This window comes from Erinaceus europaeus, chromosome 3 (genome assembly GCF_950295315.1).
Source record: "Erinaceus europaeus chromosome 3, mEriEur2.1, whole genome shotgun sequence".
Taxonomy (NCBI): domain Eukaryota; kingdom Metazoa; phylum Chordata; class Mammalia; order Eulipotyphla; family Erinaceidae; genus Erinaceus; species Erinaceus europaeus.
In genome coordinates this window covers 125,197,406-125,219,475 of record NC_080164.1, presented here as the reverse complement: position 1 = coordinate 125,219,475, position 22,070 = coordinate 125,197,406, and the positions used below count along the sequence as shown (strand labels likewise).

General features: G+C 40.0%; 1 protein-coding gene across 3 annotated transcripts in view; it reads left to right on the top strand.

Annotated features, from left to right (window-relative positions):
* The first annotated feature begins 17,910 nt into the window (after positions 1–17,910).
* CDKL2 (cyclin dependent kinase like 2) overlaps positions 17,911–22,070 on the top strand; it is a 49,571-nt gene continuing 45,411 nt past the window's right edge. For all 3 annotated transcript variants that reach the window (XM_060187878.1, XM_060187877.1, XM_007519810.3), the window contains exon 1: positions 17,911–18,360. In XM_060187878.1, coding sequence (XP_060043861.1) covers positions 18,289–18,360 — 72 coding nt within the window. In that variant the 5' untranslated portion in view covers positions 17,911–18,288. The remainder of the gene's footprint in view (positions 18,361–22,070) is intronic.

Genomic DNA, 22,070 nt, shown 5'->3' with positions numbered 1-22,070 from the left:
TTTTAGCCACAGAAGGTGCTTCATTTGAATTTGTATTGCATATTATATAGAGTGCTTAAATTTCATATTTTTGATTCAAACTTACGAACATTTTGAGATCAAGTCTATATAGTGGGTAAAACATGCTTTATGGTTGGCATGTTTCAGAATTAGATATTAGTGGGTGGGGGTAGATAGCATAATGGTTATGCAGAGAGACTCATACCTGAGGCTCCAAAGTCCTAGGTTCAATCACCTGCCAGAGCTGAACACTGCTCTGATAAAAAAGGGGGAAAATAGACATTAGCACTTAAGTTCTGCCAAATACAGTGCAAGTTTAATTTTACTACCCTTATTTATTTGTAAAGACAGCCAGAAATCAAAAGGAAGGGGGAAGATAAAACATACCTGCAGTATTGCTTCATGAAGCTTTCCCCCTGCAGATGGAGACTGAGGGCTTGAACCCCAGTCCTTTTACATTGTAACGTGCACTCAACCAGGTGCAGGCGCATCACTGCCTGAGCCTGACCCCTTAAATATCTTTGTTCTTGATCTCTTAAGAATTAAAAACAAAACAAAAAAACCTAATTTTTGCCCCTACTGCAAGTCACTTGTAATTTTTTTAAATTTATTTTCCCTTTATGTTGCCCTTGTAGTTATTATTGTTATTGATGTCACTGTTAGATAGGACAGAGAAGTAGAGAGAGGAGGGGAAGAGAAAGACACCTGCAGACTTACTTCACTGCCTATGAAGCGAGTCCCCTGCAGGTAGAGAGCCAGGGGCTCAGACCTGGAGTCCGATCCTTGCACTTCGTGCCACGTGCGCTTAACCCACTGCGCTACTGCCCGACTCCCATCACTTGTAATTTTATTTATTTGGTGGCACTCATTTTTTCTTGGTACCAGGACATCACTGGTTCCTCATGCCTGCATGAGTATTTCTACTCCAGTAACTTTTCCCCAAAAACTGAAAGAGTCAGCACTGTTCACCACTTGTGAAGATTCTACCATGGCACTTCCATGCAGTGGTTGGGTGCTTGAATTGCTGTCTTCCTACATGGTAAAAGTGTGTTTTACTAGGTGAGCCCATGATAGTATTCTATACCAGCCTCCTGTATTCTGTAATTGTTCTTAATACCCTGTAGTCCCTATTTGGTCCTTTAAAACACTCTTTAGTCTCTGCCCAAAAACACTGTCTAGGTGATTTCATTCAAGCTAGGCAGTAGCAGTACCTTTGATTCAAAATCCTATATAATTTTAAGTCCAAAACAATGTGTTTTTTCCTTGCTCTAATGAACATCTTTCTATGCTCTCTTTAATCAATGTAGGTATAAGTATATAATTAGACAACTGGCGGGTCGGGTGGTAGCGCAGCGGATTTAGGCGCACGTGGCGCAAAGCGCAAGGACCAGCATAAGGACCCGGGTTCGAGCCCCCGGCTCCCTACCTGCAGGGGAGTCGCTTCACAGGCGGTGAAGCAGGTCTGCAGGTATCTATCTTTCCCCTTCTCTGTCTTACCCTCCTCTCCATTTCTCTCTGTCCTATCCAACAACGAACAACGAACGACATCAACAACAATAAGGACCACAACAAGGGCAACAAAAGGAGAAAAAAAATGCCCTCCAGGAGCAATGGATTCATGATGCAGGCACTGAACCCAGCAATAACCCTGGAGGCAAAAAAAAATAATAGACAACTGGACTCAATTCTAGATTAACCCAAGTATTAACTATTCTCCCTCTTCTACATAATTTCTAGGTTGTAAATTTTATTGTTTTGAACTCCCACTGGCTTATTCAGTTCTGTTGGTTTTAAATAGCTGGCAGTGTTCTAGGTAGTGCACACAGACTTAAAAAAAGACTAAAGTAATAGAGTGAGTAAGTGCAAGACAGCTGGGGGAGATCATAGATGGTTTTATTTGCTTAAAATGGTTAGTTTTAAGAAAAATGGGGAAGCTTGGGCTAGTGAAAGGAAGTAATTACATTTTTTCCCTTTTTTAATTTCTTTATTGGGGAATTAAATGTTTTACATTCAACAGTAAATACAATAGTTTGCACATGCATAACATTCCCCAGTTTCCCATATAACAACACAACCCGCACTAGGTCCTCTATCATCCTTCATGGACCTGTATTCTCCCCACCCACCCCAGAGTCTTTTACTTTGGTGCAATATGTCAAATCCACTTCAGGTTCTACTTGTGTTTTCTTTTCTGATCTTGTTTTTCAACTTCTGCCTGAGACTGAAATCATCCTATATTCATCCTTCTGTTTCTGACTTACTTCACTCAACATGATTTTTTCAAGGTCCATCCAAGATCGGCTGAAAACGGTGAAGTCACCATTTTTTACAGCTGAGTAGTATTCCATTGTGTATATAGACCACAACTTGCTCAGCCACTCATCTGTTGTTGGACACCTGGGTTGCTTCCAGGTTTTGGCTATTACAAATTGTGCTGCCAAGAACATATGTGTACACAGATCTTTTTGGATGGGTGTGTTGGGTTCCTTAGGATATATCCCCAGGAGAGGAATTGCAGGATCATAGGGTAGGTCCATTTCTAGCCGTAATTCTATTTTCTTATTAAGATTTATGAGAAAAGGAGAAAACCAGGTCATCACTCTAGTACGTGTGGTGATATGGATCAAACACAGGACTTATGCTTGAGTCCATTGCTTTACTGCACCATTTCCCAGGCAATGATCTAATTCTTTTTTATTTTTATTTATTTCTTTATTGGGGAATTAATGTTTTACATTCAACAGTAAATACAATAGTTTGTACATGCATAACATTCCCCAGTTTCCCATTTAACAATACAACCCCCACTATGTCATTTATCATCCTTCATGGACCTGTATTCTCCCCACCCACCCACCCCCAGAGTCTTTTACTTGGTTGCGATACGCCAATTCCATTTCAGGTTCTACTTGTGTTTTTCTTTTCTGATCTTGTTTTTCAACTTCTGCCTGAGAGTGAGATCATCCCATATTCATCCTTCTGTTTCTGACTTATTTCACTCAACATGATTTTTTCAAGGTCCATCCAAGATCGGCTGAAAACGGTGAAGTGACCTTTTTTACAGCTGAGTAGTATTCCATTGTGCATATAGACCACAACTTGTTCAGCCACTCATCTGTTGTTGGACACCTGGGTTGCTTCCAGGTTTTGGCTATTACAAATTGTGCTGCCAAAAACATATGTGTGCACAGATCTTTTTGGATGGATGTGTTGGGTTCCTTAGGATATATCCCCAGGAGAGGAATTGCAGGGTCATAGGGTAGGTCCATTTCTAGCCTTCTCCAGACTGTTCTCCACAGAGGTTGGACCAATTGACATTCCCACAAGCAGTGTAGGAGGGTTCCTTTGACACCACACCCTCTCCAGCATTTGCTGCTGTTACCTTTTCTGATGTATGACATTCTCACAGGAGTGAAGTGATATCTCATTGTTGTCTTTATTTGCATTTCTCTGACAGTCAGAGACTTGGAGCATTTTTTCAGGTGTTTCTTGGCCTTTTGGATCTCTTCTGTGGTGAATATTCTGTCCAAATCCTCCCCCCATTTTTGGATGGGGTTATTTGTTGTCTTGTTGTTGAGTCTGGCAAGCTCTTTATATATGTTAGTTATTAAACTCTTATCTGATGTATGGCATCTAAAGATCTCCCATTCTGTGAGGGGTCTCTTGGTTTGGGTAGTGGTTTCTTTTGCAGTGAAGAAGCTTTTTAATTTGATGTGGTCCCATAGGTTTATACTTGTCTTAGTCTTCTTTGTAATTGGATTCGTTTCATTGAAAATGTCTTTAAAATTTATGCGGAAAAGAGTTCTGCCAATATTTTCCTCTAAGTATTTGATAGTTTGTGGTCTAACATCCAAGTCCTTGATCCACTTGGAATTTACTTTTGTATTTGGTGAAATACAGTGATTCAGTTTCATTCTTCTGCATGTTTCAACCCATTCTTTCCAACACCATTTGTTGAAGAGACTCTGCGTTCCCCATTGAATAGTCTGGGCACGTTTGTCAAAGACTAGATGTCCATAGGTGTGGGGCTTCATTTCTGGGCTCTCAATTCTATTCCACTGGTCAGTGTGTGTCTATTCATGTTCCAGTACCAAGCAGTTTTGATGACAGTGGCCCTATAATATAGTTTGAGATCTGTGAGTGTGATGCCTCCGCTTCTGGTCTTTTTTCTCAAGATTGTTTTGGCAATTCTAGGTCTTTTCTGGTTCCAGATAAACATTTGTAGCATTTGTTCTATTCTCCTAAAAAATGTGCTTGGGATCTTGATGGGGATAGCATTAAATTTGTAGATGGCTCTGGGTAATATATTCATTTTGATGATGTTAATTCTTCCAACCCATGAACATGGAATATCTTTCCACTTCTTTGTGTCTTTTTCAATTTCTTTGAGTAGTGACTCATAATTTTCAGTATATAAGTCTTTCACTTCCTTGGTTAGATTTACTCCTAGATATTTTATTGTTTTTGTTGCTATAGTAAAAGGAATTGATTTCTGGATTTCATGTTCTTCTAACTCAGTGTTTGCATAGAGGAATGCCACTGACTTTTGAATGTTAATTTTATAGCCTGACACCTTACTGTATTGCCTGATGATTTCCAAAAGCTTCTTGCTGGATTCTTTAGGTTTTTCTATGTATACTATCATGTCATCTGCAAATAAGGAGAGTTTGACTTCTTCTCTTCCAATCTGTATCCCTTTAATTCCTTGCTCCTGTCTGATTGCTATGGCAAGAACTTCCAACACTAGTTGAATAGTAATGGTGATAGTGGGCAGCCCTGTCGAGTACCTGATCTGAGTGGAAATGTTTCCAGTTTTTCACCATTGAGTATGATGTTGGCTGTAGGTTTGCTATATATAAACTCCACTATCTTCAGGAATTTTCCATCTATTCCCATTTTTTGTAGTGTTTTGATCATAAAGGGATGTTGTATTTTGTCAAAGGCTTTCTCTGCATCTATTGATATGACCCTGTGGTTTTTGGTCTTGCTTTTGTTGATGTGGTGGATCACATTGATTGATTTACGTATATTAAACCAACCTTGCATGCCTGGGATAAACCCCACTTGGTCATGATGAACAATCTTTTTGATACACTGCTGTATCCGGTTGGCTAGAATTTTGTTCAATATTTTTGCATCTATGTTCATCAGAGATATTGGTCTTTAGTTTTCTTTTTTGGTTGTGTCCCTGTCTGCTTTTGGTATCAGGGTGATGTTGGCTTCATAGAAGCTGGCAGGGAGTATTCCAGTGACGTCAGTCTTCTGGAAGACTTTTAAAAGTAGAGGTATTAGTTCTTCTTTGAAGGTTTTGTAGAATTCATTTGTAAAACCATCTGGTCCAGGACTTTTATTTTTGGGGAGATTTTTGATAACTGTTTCAATTTCATTAGCTGTGATGGGTCTGTTCATGTTATCCACTTCCTCTTTACTTAGTTTTGGAAGTTGGTAGGTATCTAGGAAATCATCCATTTCTTCCAGGTTCTCTAGCTTGGTGGCATATAGTTGTTCATAGAAGCCTCACATGATATGTTGAATTTCTGCAGTGTCTGTTGTGATATCTCCTCTTTCATTTACTATCCGATTTATTTGGGTCTTCTCCCTTTTTTGTTTTGTGAGTCTGGCTAAAGGTTTGTCGATTTTGTTTACTCTTTTGAAGAACCAACATTTACTTTCATTGATCTTTTGTATGGTTTTCCTATTCTCAATGTTATTTATTTCTGCCCTAACTTTAGTGATTTCTGACCTTCTCGTTGCTTTAGGGTTCCTTTGTTGTTCTTCTTCTAGGTCTTTAAGATGTGCAATCAGGCTGTTTATTTGTGCTTTTTCTTGTTTCCTAGTGTGTGCTTGTATAGCTATGAACTTCCCTCTTAGGACTGCTTTAGCTGTGTCCCAAATATTTTGATAGCTTGTGTCTTCATTTTCATTGAACTCTCGAAACATTTTGATTTCTTCCTTGATTTCCTCTTTGACCCAGAAGTTGTTAAGAAGTGTACTGTTGGGAGTCGGGCTGTAGAGCAGAGGGTTAAGCGCAGGTGGCGCAAAGCACAAGGACCGGCATAAGGATCCCGGTTCAAGCCCCGGCTCCCCACCTGCAGGGGAGTTGCTTCACAGGCAGTGAAGCAGGTCTGCAGGTGTCTATCTTTCTCTCCTCCTCTCTGTCTTCCCCTCCTCTCTCCATTTCTCTCTGTCCTATCCAACAATAATAACTACAACAATAAAACAACAAGGGCAACAAAGGGAATAAATAAATAAAATAAAAACAAAAAAAGAATATGGGAGAAATAAAAAATTAAAAAAAAAAAAAGAAGTGTACTGTTGAGCTTCCACATTTTGGGACTGTTACTAATCTTTTGTTGATTGTTAAGTATTAGTTTAATTCCACTGTGGTCTGAGAAGATGCTTGGGATGATTTCAATGCTCTTGAATTGGCTGATGCTATCTTTGTAGCCTAACATATGGTCTATCCTTGAGAATGACCCATGTGGATTTGAGTAAAATGTGTATTCCAGTTTCTTGGGATGAATGACTCTGAAAATGTCCAATACTTCTAGTTTGTCTATCTTTTCATTTAGCTCCCTTATGTCCTTATTGATTTTCTGCCTGGATGATCTGTCAAGTTGAGAGAGTGGGGTGTTGAAGTCCCCTACTATGATTGTGTTACTGTTAATATATTGCTGTAGCTCTTTCAGTAGGAGTTTGATATATTTAGATGGCTTCTCATTGGGTGCATAGATGTTAATAATTGTTAAGTCCTCTTGATTGACTGATCCTCTGAGCATTAAGTAGTGTCCATTCCTATCTTTTTTTTTATTTTATTTATTTATTCCCTTTTGTTGCCCTTGTTGTTTTATTGTTGTAGTTATTATTGTTGTTGTTGTCGTTGGATAGGACAGAGAGAAATGGAGAGAGGAAGGGAAGACAGAGAGGAGGAGAGAAAGATAGACACCTGCAGACCTGCTTCACCGCCTGTGAAGCGACTCCCCTGCAGGTGGGGATCCGGGGTTCAAACCGGGATCCTTATGCCGGTCCTTGTGCTTTGCGCCACCTGCGCTTAACCCACTGCACTACAGCCCGACTCCCCATTCCTATCTTTTTTAATCTTATCTATTTTAAAGTCTATCATGTCAGATATGAGAATAGCTGCTCCTGCCCTTTTTTGTGGGCCATTGGCTTGTATGATAGTTTTCCATCCTTTCACTTTAAGTCTGTGTTTGTCTTGTTGAGTTATGTGGGTTTCCTGTAGACAGCATATTGTTGGGTTGTGTTTTCTGATCCATCTTCCTACTCTGTGTCTTTTAATAGGTGAATTCAGGCCATTGACATTTATTGATATCAAAGATTGAAGATATTTTAATGCCATTCTTGTCAAGTTTTAGAGTGTTTTGATATATGTCCTATTTGTGGTGGTCTGATTGTTTATAGGAGTCCTTTCAGAACTTCTTTCAGGGCAGGCTTGGTGATGGTTGCTTCCTTCAACTGTTGCTTGTCTGAGAAGGTTTTGATGCTTCCATCTAGTCTGAATGACAATCTAGCAGGATATAGTATTCTTGGCTGAAAGCCTTTCTCATTGAGCACTCGATAGATATCTTGCCATTCTCTTCTGGCCTGTAGTGTTTGTATGGAGAAGTCTGCTGCTAATCTTATGGGTTTTCCTTTGTAGGTGACTCTTTGTTTTTCTCTTGCAGCCTTCAGGATCCTTTCTTTATCCTTATTCCTTTCCATTCTAAGTATGATATATCTTGGTGTCTTTAGGTCTGGGTTAATTCTGTTTGGTACCCTCTGGGCTTCTTGAATCTTTATGTCTTGGTGTTGTCTAGACTAGAGAAATTTTCAGCTATTATGGCCTGGAAAATGTTTTCTTCTTCTCCTTGTCTTTCTTCCGCTGGTATGCCAATAATGCGTATATTGTTTCTTTTCAAGTCATCCCATAGGACTCTGTTGTTGTTTTCAGCATCTATTAATCTCTTTTTGAGATCTCTTACTTCTTTTTTAGTTGTCTCTAGTTCATCCTCAATCTTGCTAATTCTGTCTTCAGCCTCATAGATTCTATTCTCTCTGCCCTCTACTGTTTTCTGGAGTTCATCTATTTTGTTGCTCTGCTCTGATACTGTTTTAGCTTGTTCGGCTAGTTGCATTCTTAGCTCAGCGATTTCAGCTTTCAGCTCTCTAATAACCATGAGATAATTAGTATTTTCTTCCATATTCTCATTTGATGTTCTTGTATTTCTGATTACCATTTTTTCAAATTCTTTACTCACTCCTGTTATTATTTCCTTAGCTAGTGTTTGGATGTTGAACTCGTTGTTTTGTGCTTCACCCTCTGGAGGACTTTTAGCTGGGCTCTTGTCCTGGTTCGAGTCTCCAATATTTTTTCTTGTTATTTTAACCATTTTATATTATGTTATGAGTTCCCTTTATCAGTACTTTTCAAATAATTGATCACTATTGCCTGGATTGACTTGTGTCTAAGTAAGTTAAAGGGTTCACAGTGGTGGAAGTTAACAGTTGTTTCAATAGTATTTAAATCTCTTGAGTTGGAGCTCAGTGGTTTAAAAGTCTTTTTTTTTCCTTCCCTGTAGGCTATGGGAGCCTGAGGGCTTTTAAACTATCAATAGGCTTCTTAGCTTAATCACTGACTCCTGACCAATAGATAAAGCAGGGTGTGGCAGAGATAATCCAGTGGTTATGCAAAGAGACTTTCACAGCCCCTCAGGTATAGCCACCGAGGTATAGGTCTTCTCCTGAGTTTCCTGGTTAGATCTCTGTCCCCTGGTGTCCCTCCCTGTCGCTGCTCCAGATTCTGAGGGTAGTAGCAATGGAGACTCAGAGTTGCACTTGGTGAGCCTCTGGGGAGTCCTTTCCTCCCTTCAGCTGTCCCCTTGTTGGTGGAGCAGACTGGAGGTGGTGTCTCAACTGATAAACTGCTGAACTGTTAGCAGTCACTTAATCTCTCCTTAGGCTCCTCTCTCCTCTCTGTCACCAGCCACAGGTGTTTGTACTCACTGGTGATTTACTGGGTTCCTGTGGTCATTCTAGTCCTGTCTTGTTTTGGTCCCAGGTGGTCTCCTTTGTTATTCCTAGTTGATCTGGGAGAGGAGAGGAGAACTGAGGAGAGGAGAGGAGGGGAGAGGAGAGGAGAGAAAGCGATCTGCTGCTCGTAGCTCCACCTCCTCGCAATGATCTAATTATATTTTGAAATGTCTGCCTACAGAGTTATCAGATTGATGAAATTCAGTAAAGAGTTGGGTAAGTCAGGTGAGAGAATGTACCAGTATTTCATTCAAGAGCCATGTGACAGCCATGGTAAACAGTATTTGCAACAAATAAAATGTATGAAAAAAATAATACACTACACAATGAAACGATTGAATTATAATAAAGGAGAACCACTTAATAGTGCTTATCAAGTATTAAATATGTCTGTTCCTTGATGTTGGGGAGACAGACATGAAGAAAAAGTTCTTGGTTGTTGGTCCTAAGCTTATTGACAAACGAGAAAAGGTAAATTGTAAGAAAAATATTATGCATACATTCAAGTACTTAGTACATAGAAGTATTCAGTCAAGCTAGAGAGACCAGCAAATGTAAAGCATGTAAAATTGAAAAAGTGAGGGTAGGGGAAGATAGCATAATGGTTATGCAAAGAGATTCTCATGCCTGAGGCTCCAAAGTCCCAGCTGAGCAGTGTTCTGGTAAAAAAAAAAAAAATATTTTGAAAAAGTGGGGACCTGGTGGTGGCTCACCGCACCGGATTAAATGCACATAGTACAAAGCTCAAGGATCTGGGTTCCAGCAGCTGGCCCCTGGCTCCCCAAATGCAGGGGCGCCCCCTCAGAAGCAGTGAAGCAGGTCTGTGGGTGTCTTATCTTTTTCTCCCCCTCCTCTCAGTTTCTCTGTCCCAACCTAAAAAAAAATAAGGCTTCCAGGAGCAGTGGATTTCTAGTGTCAGCACTGAGCCCCAGCGATAACCCTGGAGGCAAAATAAAATTGAAAAATTTAAAGGGCATTGAGAAAATGCTAGAATCAATGGGATTTGGTCAAGGGATGACAAAGTGGTAAGAAGTTGGGACAGTAGATCATGTAATCTGTGCCAGGCTAAGGAGCTTGATTTGAAATTTTCTCTAGTTGCAATATGAAACAATTGGAATTAAAAATTGGCAGAGGGGACCACACAGTGACGCTCCTGATTGAGTGCTCACATTATAGTGTGCAAGAATCCAAGTTCAAACCCCTGGTCCCCACCTACATGGGAAAAGTTTCACGAGTGGTGAAGTGTGGCTGCAGGTATCTCTGTCTTCTATCTCCCTCTCCTCTCAGTTTCTGTCTTTATCCAAAAATTAAAAATAAAAATTGGAAGAACAAAGTTCTATCACCGGAGAGAAGTAGATTCAATAGTGTTTTGGCAGCAGGATTTAGCAAGTATGAGTAGAATGACTCAAGCTCTATATCATTAATATAAAGTTAAAAATCTATGAAAAGCAAATTAGTTGTCTTTTCACCTGTTTTGTTGTTTTATCTCTAAAATGAATTTCCCACCGTATTTGAGGGTCTTTAAGTTACTACTGGTAGTTTCACATGATACTTTAAAGGATGAAGATTTGTTATTCACTTTTTAAAGAAAAATTATTCTTGGCTTGCCAGACTGGCATACCTGATAATTCAAGTTCCTAAATTTGTCCCAGCACCACCATATACCAGGGTTAAGCAGTACTCTAGTCTCTTATAAAAATAAATCTTTAAAAAATGAATAGAAAGTCGGGCGGTAGCTCAGCGGGTTAAGCGCACGTGGCGCCAAGCGCGAGGACCTGCTTAAGGATCCCGGTTTGAGCCCCTGGCTCCCCACCTGCAGGGGAATCGTTTCACAGGCGGTGAAGAAGGTCTGCAGGTGTCTCTCTCTCTCCCCCCCTCTGTCTTCCCCTCCTCTCTCCATTTCTCTCTGTCCTATCCAGCAATGACAACACCAATAACAACAACAATAACTATAACAACAATGAAAAACAAGGGCAACAAAAGGGAAAATTTTTAAAAAATGAAAAATGGGGGGTCGGGCGGTAGCGCACCAGGTTAAGCACAATTTGAAGTGCAAGGATGGCTTAAGTATCCTGGTTCAAGCCCCCAGCTCCCCACCTGCACGGGAGTCGTTTCGCAAGTGGTGAATCAGGTCGGTCCGTGTCTTTTCTCTCATTTTTTCTCTGTCTTATCTAACAACAACAATAACAACAAAAATAGAAAAAATAGCTACCAGGAGCAGTGGATTTGTAGTGCAAGCACCAAACCCCAGCAATAACCCTGGAGGCAAAAAATAAATAAAAATTAAAAATGCAGCCCAGGAGGTAGCATAACAGATAAGATGTTGAACTCTCAGGCGTGAGGACCCAAGTTTGAGTGATGCTTTGATCTCTGTTCCCTTTCAATTTTTTTTAAGATTTCATATTTGAGGTGCCAAAGGTCTTTTTTTTTTTTTTTTAAGTTTTATTGATTAGAGACAGAGAAAATGAGAGGGGAGGAGGAAATGAAGGAGAGAGACACCTGCAGCTCCACTTCACTTGCAGGTAGGGACCAGGAGCTTGAACCTGGGTCCTTGAGCACTGTAATGTGTACGCTTAACCAGGTGCGCCACCACCTGGCCCCAATTATTTTATTTTTTTACCAGTGCTAGCTTATGGTGATACAGGGACCTCTGTATCCATTATGCTATCTCCCCTGCCCTCAGTAATTTTTTTTCTTTTTTTAAAGGCTGATTTTTCTTTTCTTTCTTTCTCTATCCCTTCCTTTCTTCCTTCCTCCTCCCCCCCCCCCCCCTTTTTCTTTCTTTCTTCCCAGAGCACTGCTCAGCTCTGGCTTATGGTGGTGATGGGGACAGGGTTTAAACCTGGGACTTTGGAGCCTCAGGCATAAGAGACTCTGCATAACCATTATGCTTTCTAAACCCCCCCATTTTTTAATCAGAAAATTGTTTTAAACATAAAAAAATAAGTTTTGATTGCGATGTCTTTGTATCCTTGTTTTATTTTAGAAAGCTTTAAAATCCATCTCCAAGTCTAATATTAAAGATCCTTTAATCAAGAGCTACATTCAAGAAACAACAGTATGTAATGAGACAGAGTAGAGACTTGAAACAGAATCAAAAAGCTTCCAAATACTGAATCTGGTCTGAGAAAAGGAAAAAATTTAAGGTACTATCATTTTACATAGTTATATCTGATAACCTTAGTATATATAAAGAGATGAACTAAAATTGGAGTAAAAATAAAATTTCCAAAATAATAAAATTGCCTGACATGTAGTAATAAAGAAACTGACTTAGGGGGGTGGTGGCACACCTGGTTGAGCATACATGTTACAGTGCACAAGGAGAGGTTTAAGTCCCTGGTCCCCATCTGCAGAAGGAAAGCTTTATGAGTGGTGAAGCAGTGCTGAAAGTATCTCTCTCTCTCTCTTCCTCTCTATCTCCCTCTCCCCTCAATTTCTGACTGTCTCTATCCAACAAATAAAGATAATTAAAAAAAAGAAGAAACTGACTTAGAAAGTGTTAGATTTCAATACATGAATTTCTATCTGTATGACAATTTCCTTAAAGCAGGTACTTAAATAATGTAGATGTGAAAGAAGTTAGACTTACAATGAATGTTTATTAGCATCTAATATGTGCCAGAAGCCTTCCTAACTGCTGACTGGCAATAGAGCAATACAACCTATCTTCAAATAACTTGCATACTTTTGGAAGAAACCAGTGAACATAATTTACAATTTATAATAAGTATTATAATAAATAATTGCAGTCTTTAATTACTCCTGGGCACAATATAACTCATTTAGTCTACAAGGAAGAGTACTATTTACTTTACAGAAGAATTAATGCAGACACTGGGTTAGCTACTTTTCCAAGATCATTTGACTAGTGTGGTATAGAACTGGTAAATAGTAACTGAAACCTACCTCAGAGGTGTTTTTGATTAGTGATAGTCAACATTGGGAGGAGTCTTAGGTGAATTTTATGTGAATTACATCAAAACAAACTACATCATAGGATTAAAAGGTATGTTGCCTCCCCAGAAATTTGTCTTCTTCAATAAATGTATGTACTTCAGTCATCCTTCTATTAGTAATCATATATTAAATTGCTCTTAGCAACCGGTGCTCTATACATATTTTGATATCCAAAAAATGTGCTTAGGCCAATTACTTGCTTCTTCTAGCATTTGCTCTTCTTCCGTAGCCAGTTAATGGCTTTGAAAGTGACTGGGATCCATGTGGATTCAGTCGGCTAGGAAGGATCGTCAGTTTCCCCAATGAATGGGTACTCACGGGATGCACCACCGGAAGGTCAATCCAATTACTTGCTACAAATATGCCTCTGAGGCAGAGTTTCTACTAAATGAGTTGTATCCAGGGCTAATTAAAACTGCAACTATTGTGGTCCAGGAGACGGCAACATGGATAAAGCATAAGACTCTTAGCATAAGGTCTTAGTTCAATTCCCGGCATGTACCAGAGTAATGTTTGTTTTTTTTCTCTCCTATCTTTCTCATTAATAAATAAATAAAATCTTTAAAAGAAAAGACTGCAACTATATATTCTAGGAGTGGAACTTCAATCATTTCTATGTTTTGTTTTCCTGCCATTTCTTAAGTTTTCTTTCAGTGTCAAATACTCTCATAGTGTTTAAGTGTTTTCTTTTGCAAAACATTTTCACTTTAGTAATGGAAATGTTCCTCTGAAATCTCCAATATCTTATATCCATACATAGTTTGATTATAACTTTTTCCTCTTTTTTCACTCCTGTTACTCATGCCAGTGATGACATCTACTTTCTCAGTGCCTCTGTTTTCAGCTTATTACCTGATTTCTGTAATACTTTTGTCTTCTTATCTTGTTGGAATGCTTGACAAACCACTTGAATGCCTTTCTCCAGTATCCTAAATTCCTTAACTCTTTTTTTTAAAATTTTATTAGTGATTTTCCTTAACTCTTTTGTTTAATCTTGCAATACCGATTTCCTTCCTTCTTTCTTTCTTTCTTTTTTTTTTTTTTAACAATAGGATTCTCAATTGGACTCAGTTCTGGCACAGCTCCATTAGCCACTTAAAAAAAAAAAAAAAAAAAAAAAAAATATATATATATATATATATATATATAGAGAGAGAGAGAGAGAGAGAGAGAGAGAAAGAACCAGACATCATTCTGATATATGTGTTGCTGGGGACTGAACTCAGGCAGGACCTCATGCTTGAGAGTCCAGTGCTTCATCTATTATGCCACTTCTCAGACCACCATTAGACACTTTTTTAAAGCAATTTTTGTTGTTGTTATTGTTTTAAGCAATTTTTTGTATTTTAATTATTTATTTATACTTTTTATAGAGATGCAGAGAGACACAGTCAGAAACACCAGAGCACTGCTCAGCTCTGGCTAATGGTAGTGCAGGGGATTGAACCTGGGACTTCAGAGCCTCAGGCATGAGAATTTCTTTGCATAACCATTATGCTGTCTACCCTTGCCCCATTAGACACTTTTTAAATACAAAAGACAGAAAGAATGGTAGACACCTGCAGCACTGACCCTCTGCTCATTAAGCCTCACCACCACCATATGTAGGGACAGTGGCTTGAATCCAAATACTCATGTATGGTAACATGTTTTTTACCAGATGAGTCACAACTTGGTCCTCAATATCAGTTTTCTAAATGAAGTAGCTTATATGCCATCTGTTTTATCCATTCATGTCCCTGAGAATGCCTGTGAAGAGTCAGTAAGTTTCACTGTAAAATTATGTTTGTACACTAGTTGGTGTTAGTATATACTATTTTTGTATTCCGTTCATATCAAAATGACTACCTTAACTACTTTATTTCAGGTAATTTCTTCTCTCTAATCCTTTAGCATTACCATTATCTTTTTTCTGCTAACTTGAACACCTCCTTTTTTTTTTCTGAGAACATCTTGGTAACGGGTCCTTTCCTTACCTCTAAAGTCTGTAGTGGTGGGAAGAATAGTTCACCTGATGGACCCTTAGACTTGCATAGCTAAGGTTCTAAGTTCAATCCCTGATGCTATATGTACCAGAGTGGTGCTCTGGTTTATTTCTCTTTGTAACTTGTAAAACTATCTCTCATATATAATAAATCTTTTTTGAACTATCACTCTGCATCTTTTCCAATATGAAAGTGTCTCGTTTAGGATGAAATAACGCCTACAACTTGGTGGATGAAAGGCAATAAAATATAAAGCAGGACAAATTGTTTAATAAACAGGAACCCAAAGATAGGAATAGAGCAGATGAAATTAGGGGTCTTCAGGTGGGAAAAATCTAGGAAGTCTATCTTAGGTATGTTCCCAGGGGCCCATGACTAATGATTTTTGCCTGAGCCTGATAGCTAACATGCAGGTATACCAACTAAAAATATCTGGGAGAATGGTTACAGAGTTGAGACTAAAGCTAGACAGTTGGACTAGGGCAGAGTACCTCCAAAACAGAGGAAAGTATATAAATACCATTAACTGTTTAACCCATCGATCTGACCATAGGCCATACATATTCACATTTAGCACAGGATCCTGTGTAACTTCTGAGTCCCTGTCACTCTGAGCTTGCAGTCCATGATCACAGTTGGGAACATTCTATGTTTCACTCATTGCAGGACCAGTCTTCCTTGAGCAGCAGAGTAGGCTGACCCAGTCTCCCTTTGGAGATTGAGGCTGCCATGCTGCCTTATAGTGAGGGCAAGGTCCTGGAGAGGTCCACAAAAGGGCCTATGATTAGATCCCTGATGAAAGTGACCAGTGATGGTGGAGAAAGGGCCTATTAGAGCGTTAGGCTCATCATATATTTGTGGGAATCCAAAGATTCCCTGACTAGAGCCCCAGATGATGGGGTGGCCTGTTATTGACCAAGAAGGCCATCATTAAAGTGAGTCAGTCTCTTGCCCTTACCCAGCTTTCATAGTCTTTTCTTTATCTGACAAGGTTAGATATTTTCCCCCCATTTGTTATATCATTCAGTGTCATTTGTTGTATCCAAATTGGTTTTGGGATTATGGGAGCTGGCCTCAAATTAAGGAGGGAATAGACCTAGGATTTAAGTGGGACCTAAATTAACCTTAAGTTTTACTACATTTTACTTGTTTGATGATTATAATAGAGTTTTTCTTAGGGGAAAATAGTTGCCCTTTAGTTGATATATATATTTTGGTCAGTGTATCTCTTTGCCAATTGTATACAGTATTTCTTTTTAAAAAAACGTTTTTTTGGGGGGTCGGGCGGTGGCGCAGTGGGTTAAGCGCACGCGGCGCAAAGCGCAGGGACCGGTGTAAGGATCCCGGTTTGAGCCCCCGGCTCCCCACCTGCAGGGGAGTCGCTTCACAGGCGGTGAAGCAGGTCTGCAGGTGTCTTTCACTCCCCCTCTCTGTCTTCCCCTCCTCTCTCCATTTCTCTCTGTCCTATCCAACAACGATGACATCAATAATAACTATAACAATAAAACAACAAAAACAACAAAAGGGAATAAATAAATATAAAAATTAAAAAAAATTTTAAAAAGTTTTTTATTATATTTATTTATTGGATAGAAACAGCCAGAAGTTGAGAGGGAAGGGGGTGATAGAGAGGGAAAGAGACAGACACCTGCAGCCCTGCCTCACCACTCGTGAAGCTTTCCCCCTGTAGGTGGGAACTGGGGGCTCGAAACTGGGTCCTTGTGCACTGACATGTACGCTCAACCAGGTGTGCCACCACCCGGCCCCCACAGTATTTCTTCTAAGGATTACCAAGGGGTGACACTAATGCTGTTGCTGTCAGAGGAAATTAGGGGGTATCTCTTACTTTCTTTTGTGTAGTTAACTGAGTAGAAAAAGTGAGGGAAGTGAAGTAGGGGGTAGAAGAGTGGGATGTCTAGGCCAAAGTAGTAAATATTTGATTAAACACTTTATGGTGTCTTCTTTTTTATGAGAAAGATGAGAGAGAGAGAGAGAGAGAGAGAACGATAACCAGACATCACTCTGGTACATGTGCTGCTGGGGATTTAGAGTCCTGTGCTTTATCCTGCACCATTTCCCAGACCACTGGTGTCTTCTTTAGGTCTTTCTACTTGCTCGCTATATTATTAAATCTAAGTCTAATCACAGCAGACTATTGATCACTTTTACTCTGAGGTAGTTTCCTGTAGCTTATGGATACATCCCCAAATGATATTTTAGCTCTTTCTTGTTTTATTTTTTGTGATCTCTGTCCCTTCTTTTTATTTCCACAGTGCTTCTCTCACTTAAAACGCCTAGGCTGTCTCCCCAAGGTCCTACCTAATGGCAGTCTTGTTGTTGCCTACCTGTTTTCACCTACAATGTACACCCCCTAGGTTCTCTGCTTTTATATTTTGTGTGTTGGAGACTGAATTCAGGGCTTCATACATTCAAAACAGGCTCTAGACCAATGAGCCACATCTCTGAATAAACTGCCACTTTCATTCCCTAACTAGCCCAATGGGACCCCACACCTCAGGCCTGAAAGGAAACCTGAGTCTTGCCAGGTGAGGTCCTAGGGCCTGCCCCAGTGAGGAAGCTGTGGGGTACATCATATGGTGCTCTGTGCATGATCTCTCACTCCTATAAAATTACCATCACTTTTATCCACTGTGGGGACATCAGGCTCGCCACTTGCTCTGGGTGCAAGGAGGTCTCCTGATGAAGACAGAAAGGTGGCTCTTCTACTGGGAAGGTGAGATGAGTGCAGAAGTCGGCGTCTGCACCTATGGGAGCAGAACCTAGGCGGAGCCGCAGGTGCAGGGAAGCGTGGCCAATCACCGAGCCTAACGACAAGGTTTGACCAATCAGAGCTGGCACACAGGGGTGGGCCTGGGCGCGGAGCACCCGCCCCCTGCAGCTCGGCTGCCAACGCCCTGGCCCATTAAGCGCTGGATCCCCGCAGATTTCCGGACTCCGGGGCCTGCACCCCTCGGAGCTGATAGGCGGCGCCTTCCTGCCTCTGCTCATATCTCTGCAGGCTTTGGCCTTTCCAGGTGTGGGTGTCTGCCAGGGGCGCGTTCTAACCCAAGCCGGAGCTCTCTCTCTGGAGACTTTGTGCCTATGGCTGGGGACGGAGTGCGATCGTTGCCTTGACAACGACAGCATGCGGCCCGCGGTCCTCCAGAGTGGGAGCTTGTGGTGGGCCGAGGCCCTTCTGCCTCCCTGCCTGCTTCACTTCGGACCTCTGACTGTCCGCGGGAGAAATCGATCACAAGAGCTGCAGAATTGCTAGTTTGCTAGCCAGCATCTTCTAGACCGGCGAGCGAGATGCATGGCATCACAAATTTGTTTCCAAGTTGAAAACCACTGGGTCTTTTCCACGCGAAAGGATTTTAAAGACACAGTAAGCCTAATACTTTTAAAAGCTTGTATTTTCTCATCTATAACGAGTCTCTGTCTGTTCTTAAGATAACAAAAATTCAAATTATTTTTTTTTATAATTTAAAGTGTTGTATGAGAACTGAATGCTTACATGGCATACATGTCCAGAAATACCACATTGCGAATTGGGGCAGGATTCTTTTTAGTTGGATTTACCCATACATACAGGAGTAGAAAGCACGAACGAGGGATTCTAGTTTTTGAATAACTGCTTCAAGAAACAAATGACTTTAAAAAAAGTGATTTTAAAAATCGCGATACTTTTTTGTTATCTGAAAAAGCAGTGTTCTGTGACCAAATGTGCAACTCTGAGAACAGCCTGCATAATGTTAATCTGTGATATATTTCAGAACATTTTAGACATGCCTGAGGTTTATTTCATTTTATTGGCTTTGCATTTTAAGGTATTGAAAACACTGGTTGCAAAATGTCTCTTAAATGATTCAGCTTGTAGATTGCAAATATTTCAACCTTGATATAATAAGTCTATTGTCCTTTATGAAACATAGTGTCTTTATAGAAGGGAGAAAAATTAAGGACAGGTTAGAATTACATTGAGATTTTGTTTTCTTTATTAAAAATAGATATTCAGGTCCTAGAATATGAAGACAGAGGAGGACCTTGTGGGAGTTGAATTGTTATGTGGGAAACTGGGAAATATTACACATGTATGATTATTGTATTTTACTATCGACTGTAAAACATTAATCCCCCAATAAAAGCATTAAAAATAGATCTAAATAGAAATGTACCTCAAATATATGGGAAATTAGAACCAGGAACACTGACTGCTCTGTAAATAGCTTGAAGTACAGTCTACTTTTAAAGTTGGTAGTAAAATAAAATAATTTAGATTGGCATTGACAGATTTATTTTAACTCTTAACCCTTTTTCATGTATATCCACATTATAATATATATATACTATGTAATTGTTATATGATATATGTTACATTTAAATCTTGTGTAAATTGCTAAAATATTGTATACAGTGGATAACAGTTTGCTAAAGACAAAGAACATATTTTTCCTCTCATCAGTGTACTACAATAAAATATTTATTTATTTACTTATTTTTATTTTTACCAGAGCTCAGTCCTTACTTATGGTGGTGTAAGGGATTGAACCTGGGGTCTGGGAGCCTCAGGCATGAGAGTCTGTTTGCATAACCATTAGGCTATGTCCTCCCTTACAATAAAATATATTTCACAATCTTGGTAAATTAGATAAATTAGTTTAAGATTGCTATATTACTGATACGTTCTGTGAAAATGTTTCTTTCCAGGTTTTGTGAATGAGTGTTTTTATTTTGTGAAATTAAAGAAAAGCCCACTACAAATCATATAGATGTATAATTATGATTTTTTTTTTTAAAACAAAGTACTGTTTAACTGTGGCTTTTGGTGGTGGAGGGACCTTGGAGCCTCAGGCATGAGAGTAATTTTTAAAATATTTATTTAACTTATTTATTTTGAACAGAGACAGAAATCTATTGAGAGGGAAGAAGGAGATCTAGAGACAGAAAGAGACTCAGGAGGGGAGTAGATAGCATAATGGTTCTTCAAAGATACTCTCATGCCTGAGGCTCCAAAGTCCCAGGTTCAATCCCCCACACCACCATAAGCCAGAGCTGAGCAGCGCTCTGGTTAATAAAACAAAAAACAAAAAAAGACAGGCAGAAGGAGTCGGGCGGTGGCGCAGTGGGTTAAGCGCACGTGGCGCAAAGCGCAGGGACCAGCGTAAGGATCCCGGTTCCAGCCCCCGGCTCCCCACCTGCAAGGGAGTCGCTTCACGGACGGTGAAGCAGGTCTGCAGGTGTCTATCTTTCTCTCCCCCCTCTCTCTGTCTTCCCCTCCTCTCTCCATTTCTCTCTGTCCTATCCAACAACAAAGCAACGTCAACAATGGCAATAATAACCGCAATGAGGCTGCAACAACTAGGGCAACAAAAAGGGGGAAAAATGGCCTCCAGGAGCGGTGGATTCATGGTGCAGGCACCGAGCCCACCAATAACCCTGGAGGGAAAAAAAAAAAAAAAAAAAAGACAGGCAGAGAGAAGAGAGAGAGAGAGAGAAAGAGAGAAGAGAGAGAGACGGAGGGAGGGAGGGAAAGAGAGAGAGAGAGAGAGAGAGAGAGAGAGAGGCTCCTACAGCACAGTTTCACCATTCATGAAGCTCCCCTCTGCAAGTGGGAACCAGGGTCTTGGGTCCTAGTGCATGGTAATGCATATACTCTACCAAGTGGGTCACCACTCAGCCCCCAGGAGAGTCTTTTTTCATGACCATTATGTTATCTCTCCTCCCCTACCCAGATTGGATTTTTGTTTTGTTTTTATTTTCTTTTTTTAAAATGATGATTTAAATTTTATTATTTTTATTTATTGGATAGAGATAGCCAGAAATCAAAAGGGAGGGGCAGGTAGAGAGGGATAGTAACAGAGAGACACCTGCAACATTGCTTCACCACTCACAGAACTTTGCAGGTGGAGCCTGGGGTCTTGAACCCAGGTCCTTGTGCATTGTAACATGTGTTGCTCAGTCAGGTGCACCACCACCCAGCCCTGGCTTTTTTATTTTCCCCAAAACTTTTAGAACTGTATTAGGGTAATGAACTAGAATTTTATTCTGGAGTTAAATTTCAAAATAAAAATTTAAAAATAAACCTAACTTTATCTGCTTGTATATTTCATGGTAATAAAAACTTATGCATTAAGATCTATCAGTATCTTGAGCAAAAAGATGGTTTTTCTATACCACCAATCATTAGTGAAGCAAGAAAGATTTTAGACTGGGAAGGCAGTGCAATGGTAGTACACAGGACTTTCATGTATTAGGTCCCAGGTTCATCCCTGGCAACATCAATAACCAGAGCAGAGTGGTACTCTGATAAGAGAAGGAGGGAGTGGCTGGGACAATAATTCAACAGGCAGAGTGCAGGACTCTCCTGCCTGACGCTCCTGACTTGAGCCCTGGTGTCACATGTACTGGGCTGGTGCCTTGGCACCTCTCTTCTAAAAAAAAAAAAATTTTATTTGTATTATATTTTAGATAGAGAGGCAGAGGGAGAAACAGTGAAAGAGACCACAGCACTGAATCCCCCTTCAAGATGGTGGGGACCTGAGTTGCTCACATGGCAAAGCAGTACACTATCCAAGTGAGCTTTTTTGCTGGACCTCTCTTTGCTTCTCAATATGAAACTGTCTAACATGAACTAAAAAGCAAATCAGGGCTAGAAAGACAGCATAATGGTTATGCAAACACCTTTCATGCCTGAGGCTCTGAGGTCCCAGGTTCAGTCCCCAGCATCACCATATAAACAGTGCTCTGGCTCTTGCTTCCTTTAACCTCTCTCATTAAAATGATAAAATAAATTAGTTTTAAAAAGAAATAAAAAATAAATCAAAGAAAGAAAGGATGGTAAGGAGGTAAGAAAAAGGTCTTATTAGGATTGCCTTTATCCGGGAAAAAATGTCACATGGTGTGATATAAAATGTTTCTGGGGTCAGGCAGTACACATCCAATAGAATGCATGCATTTATCATCTTGGATGTGGGTTCAAGTCTCTACCTGCAGGAGTCAAGCTTCACAGTGGGCAGTACTGCAAGTGTTTCTCTTTTTCATTTCCTCTCTCTCCCATTCTTTCCACCTGTTTGTTTCTATCTGTCTCTTTAAGAA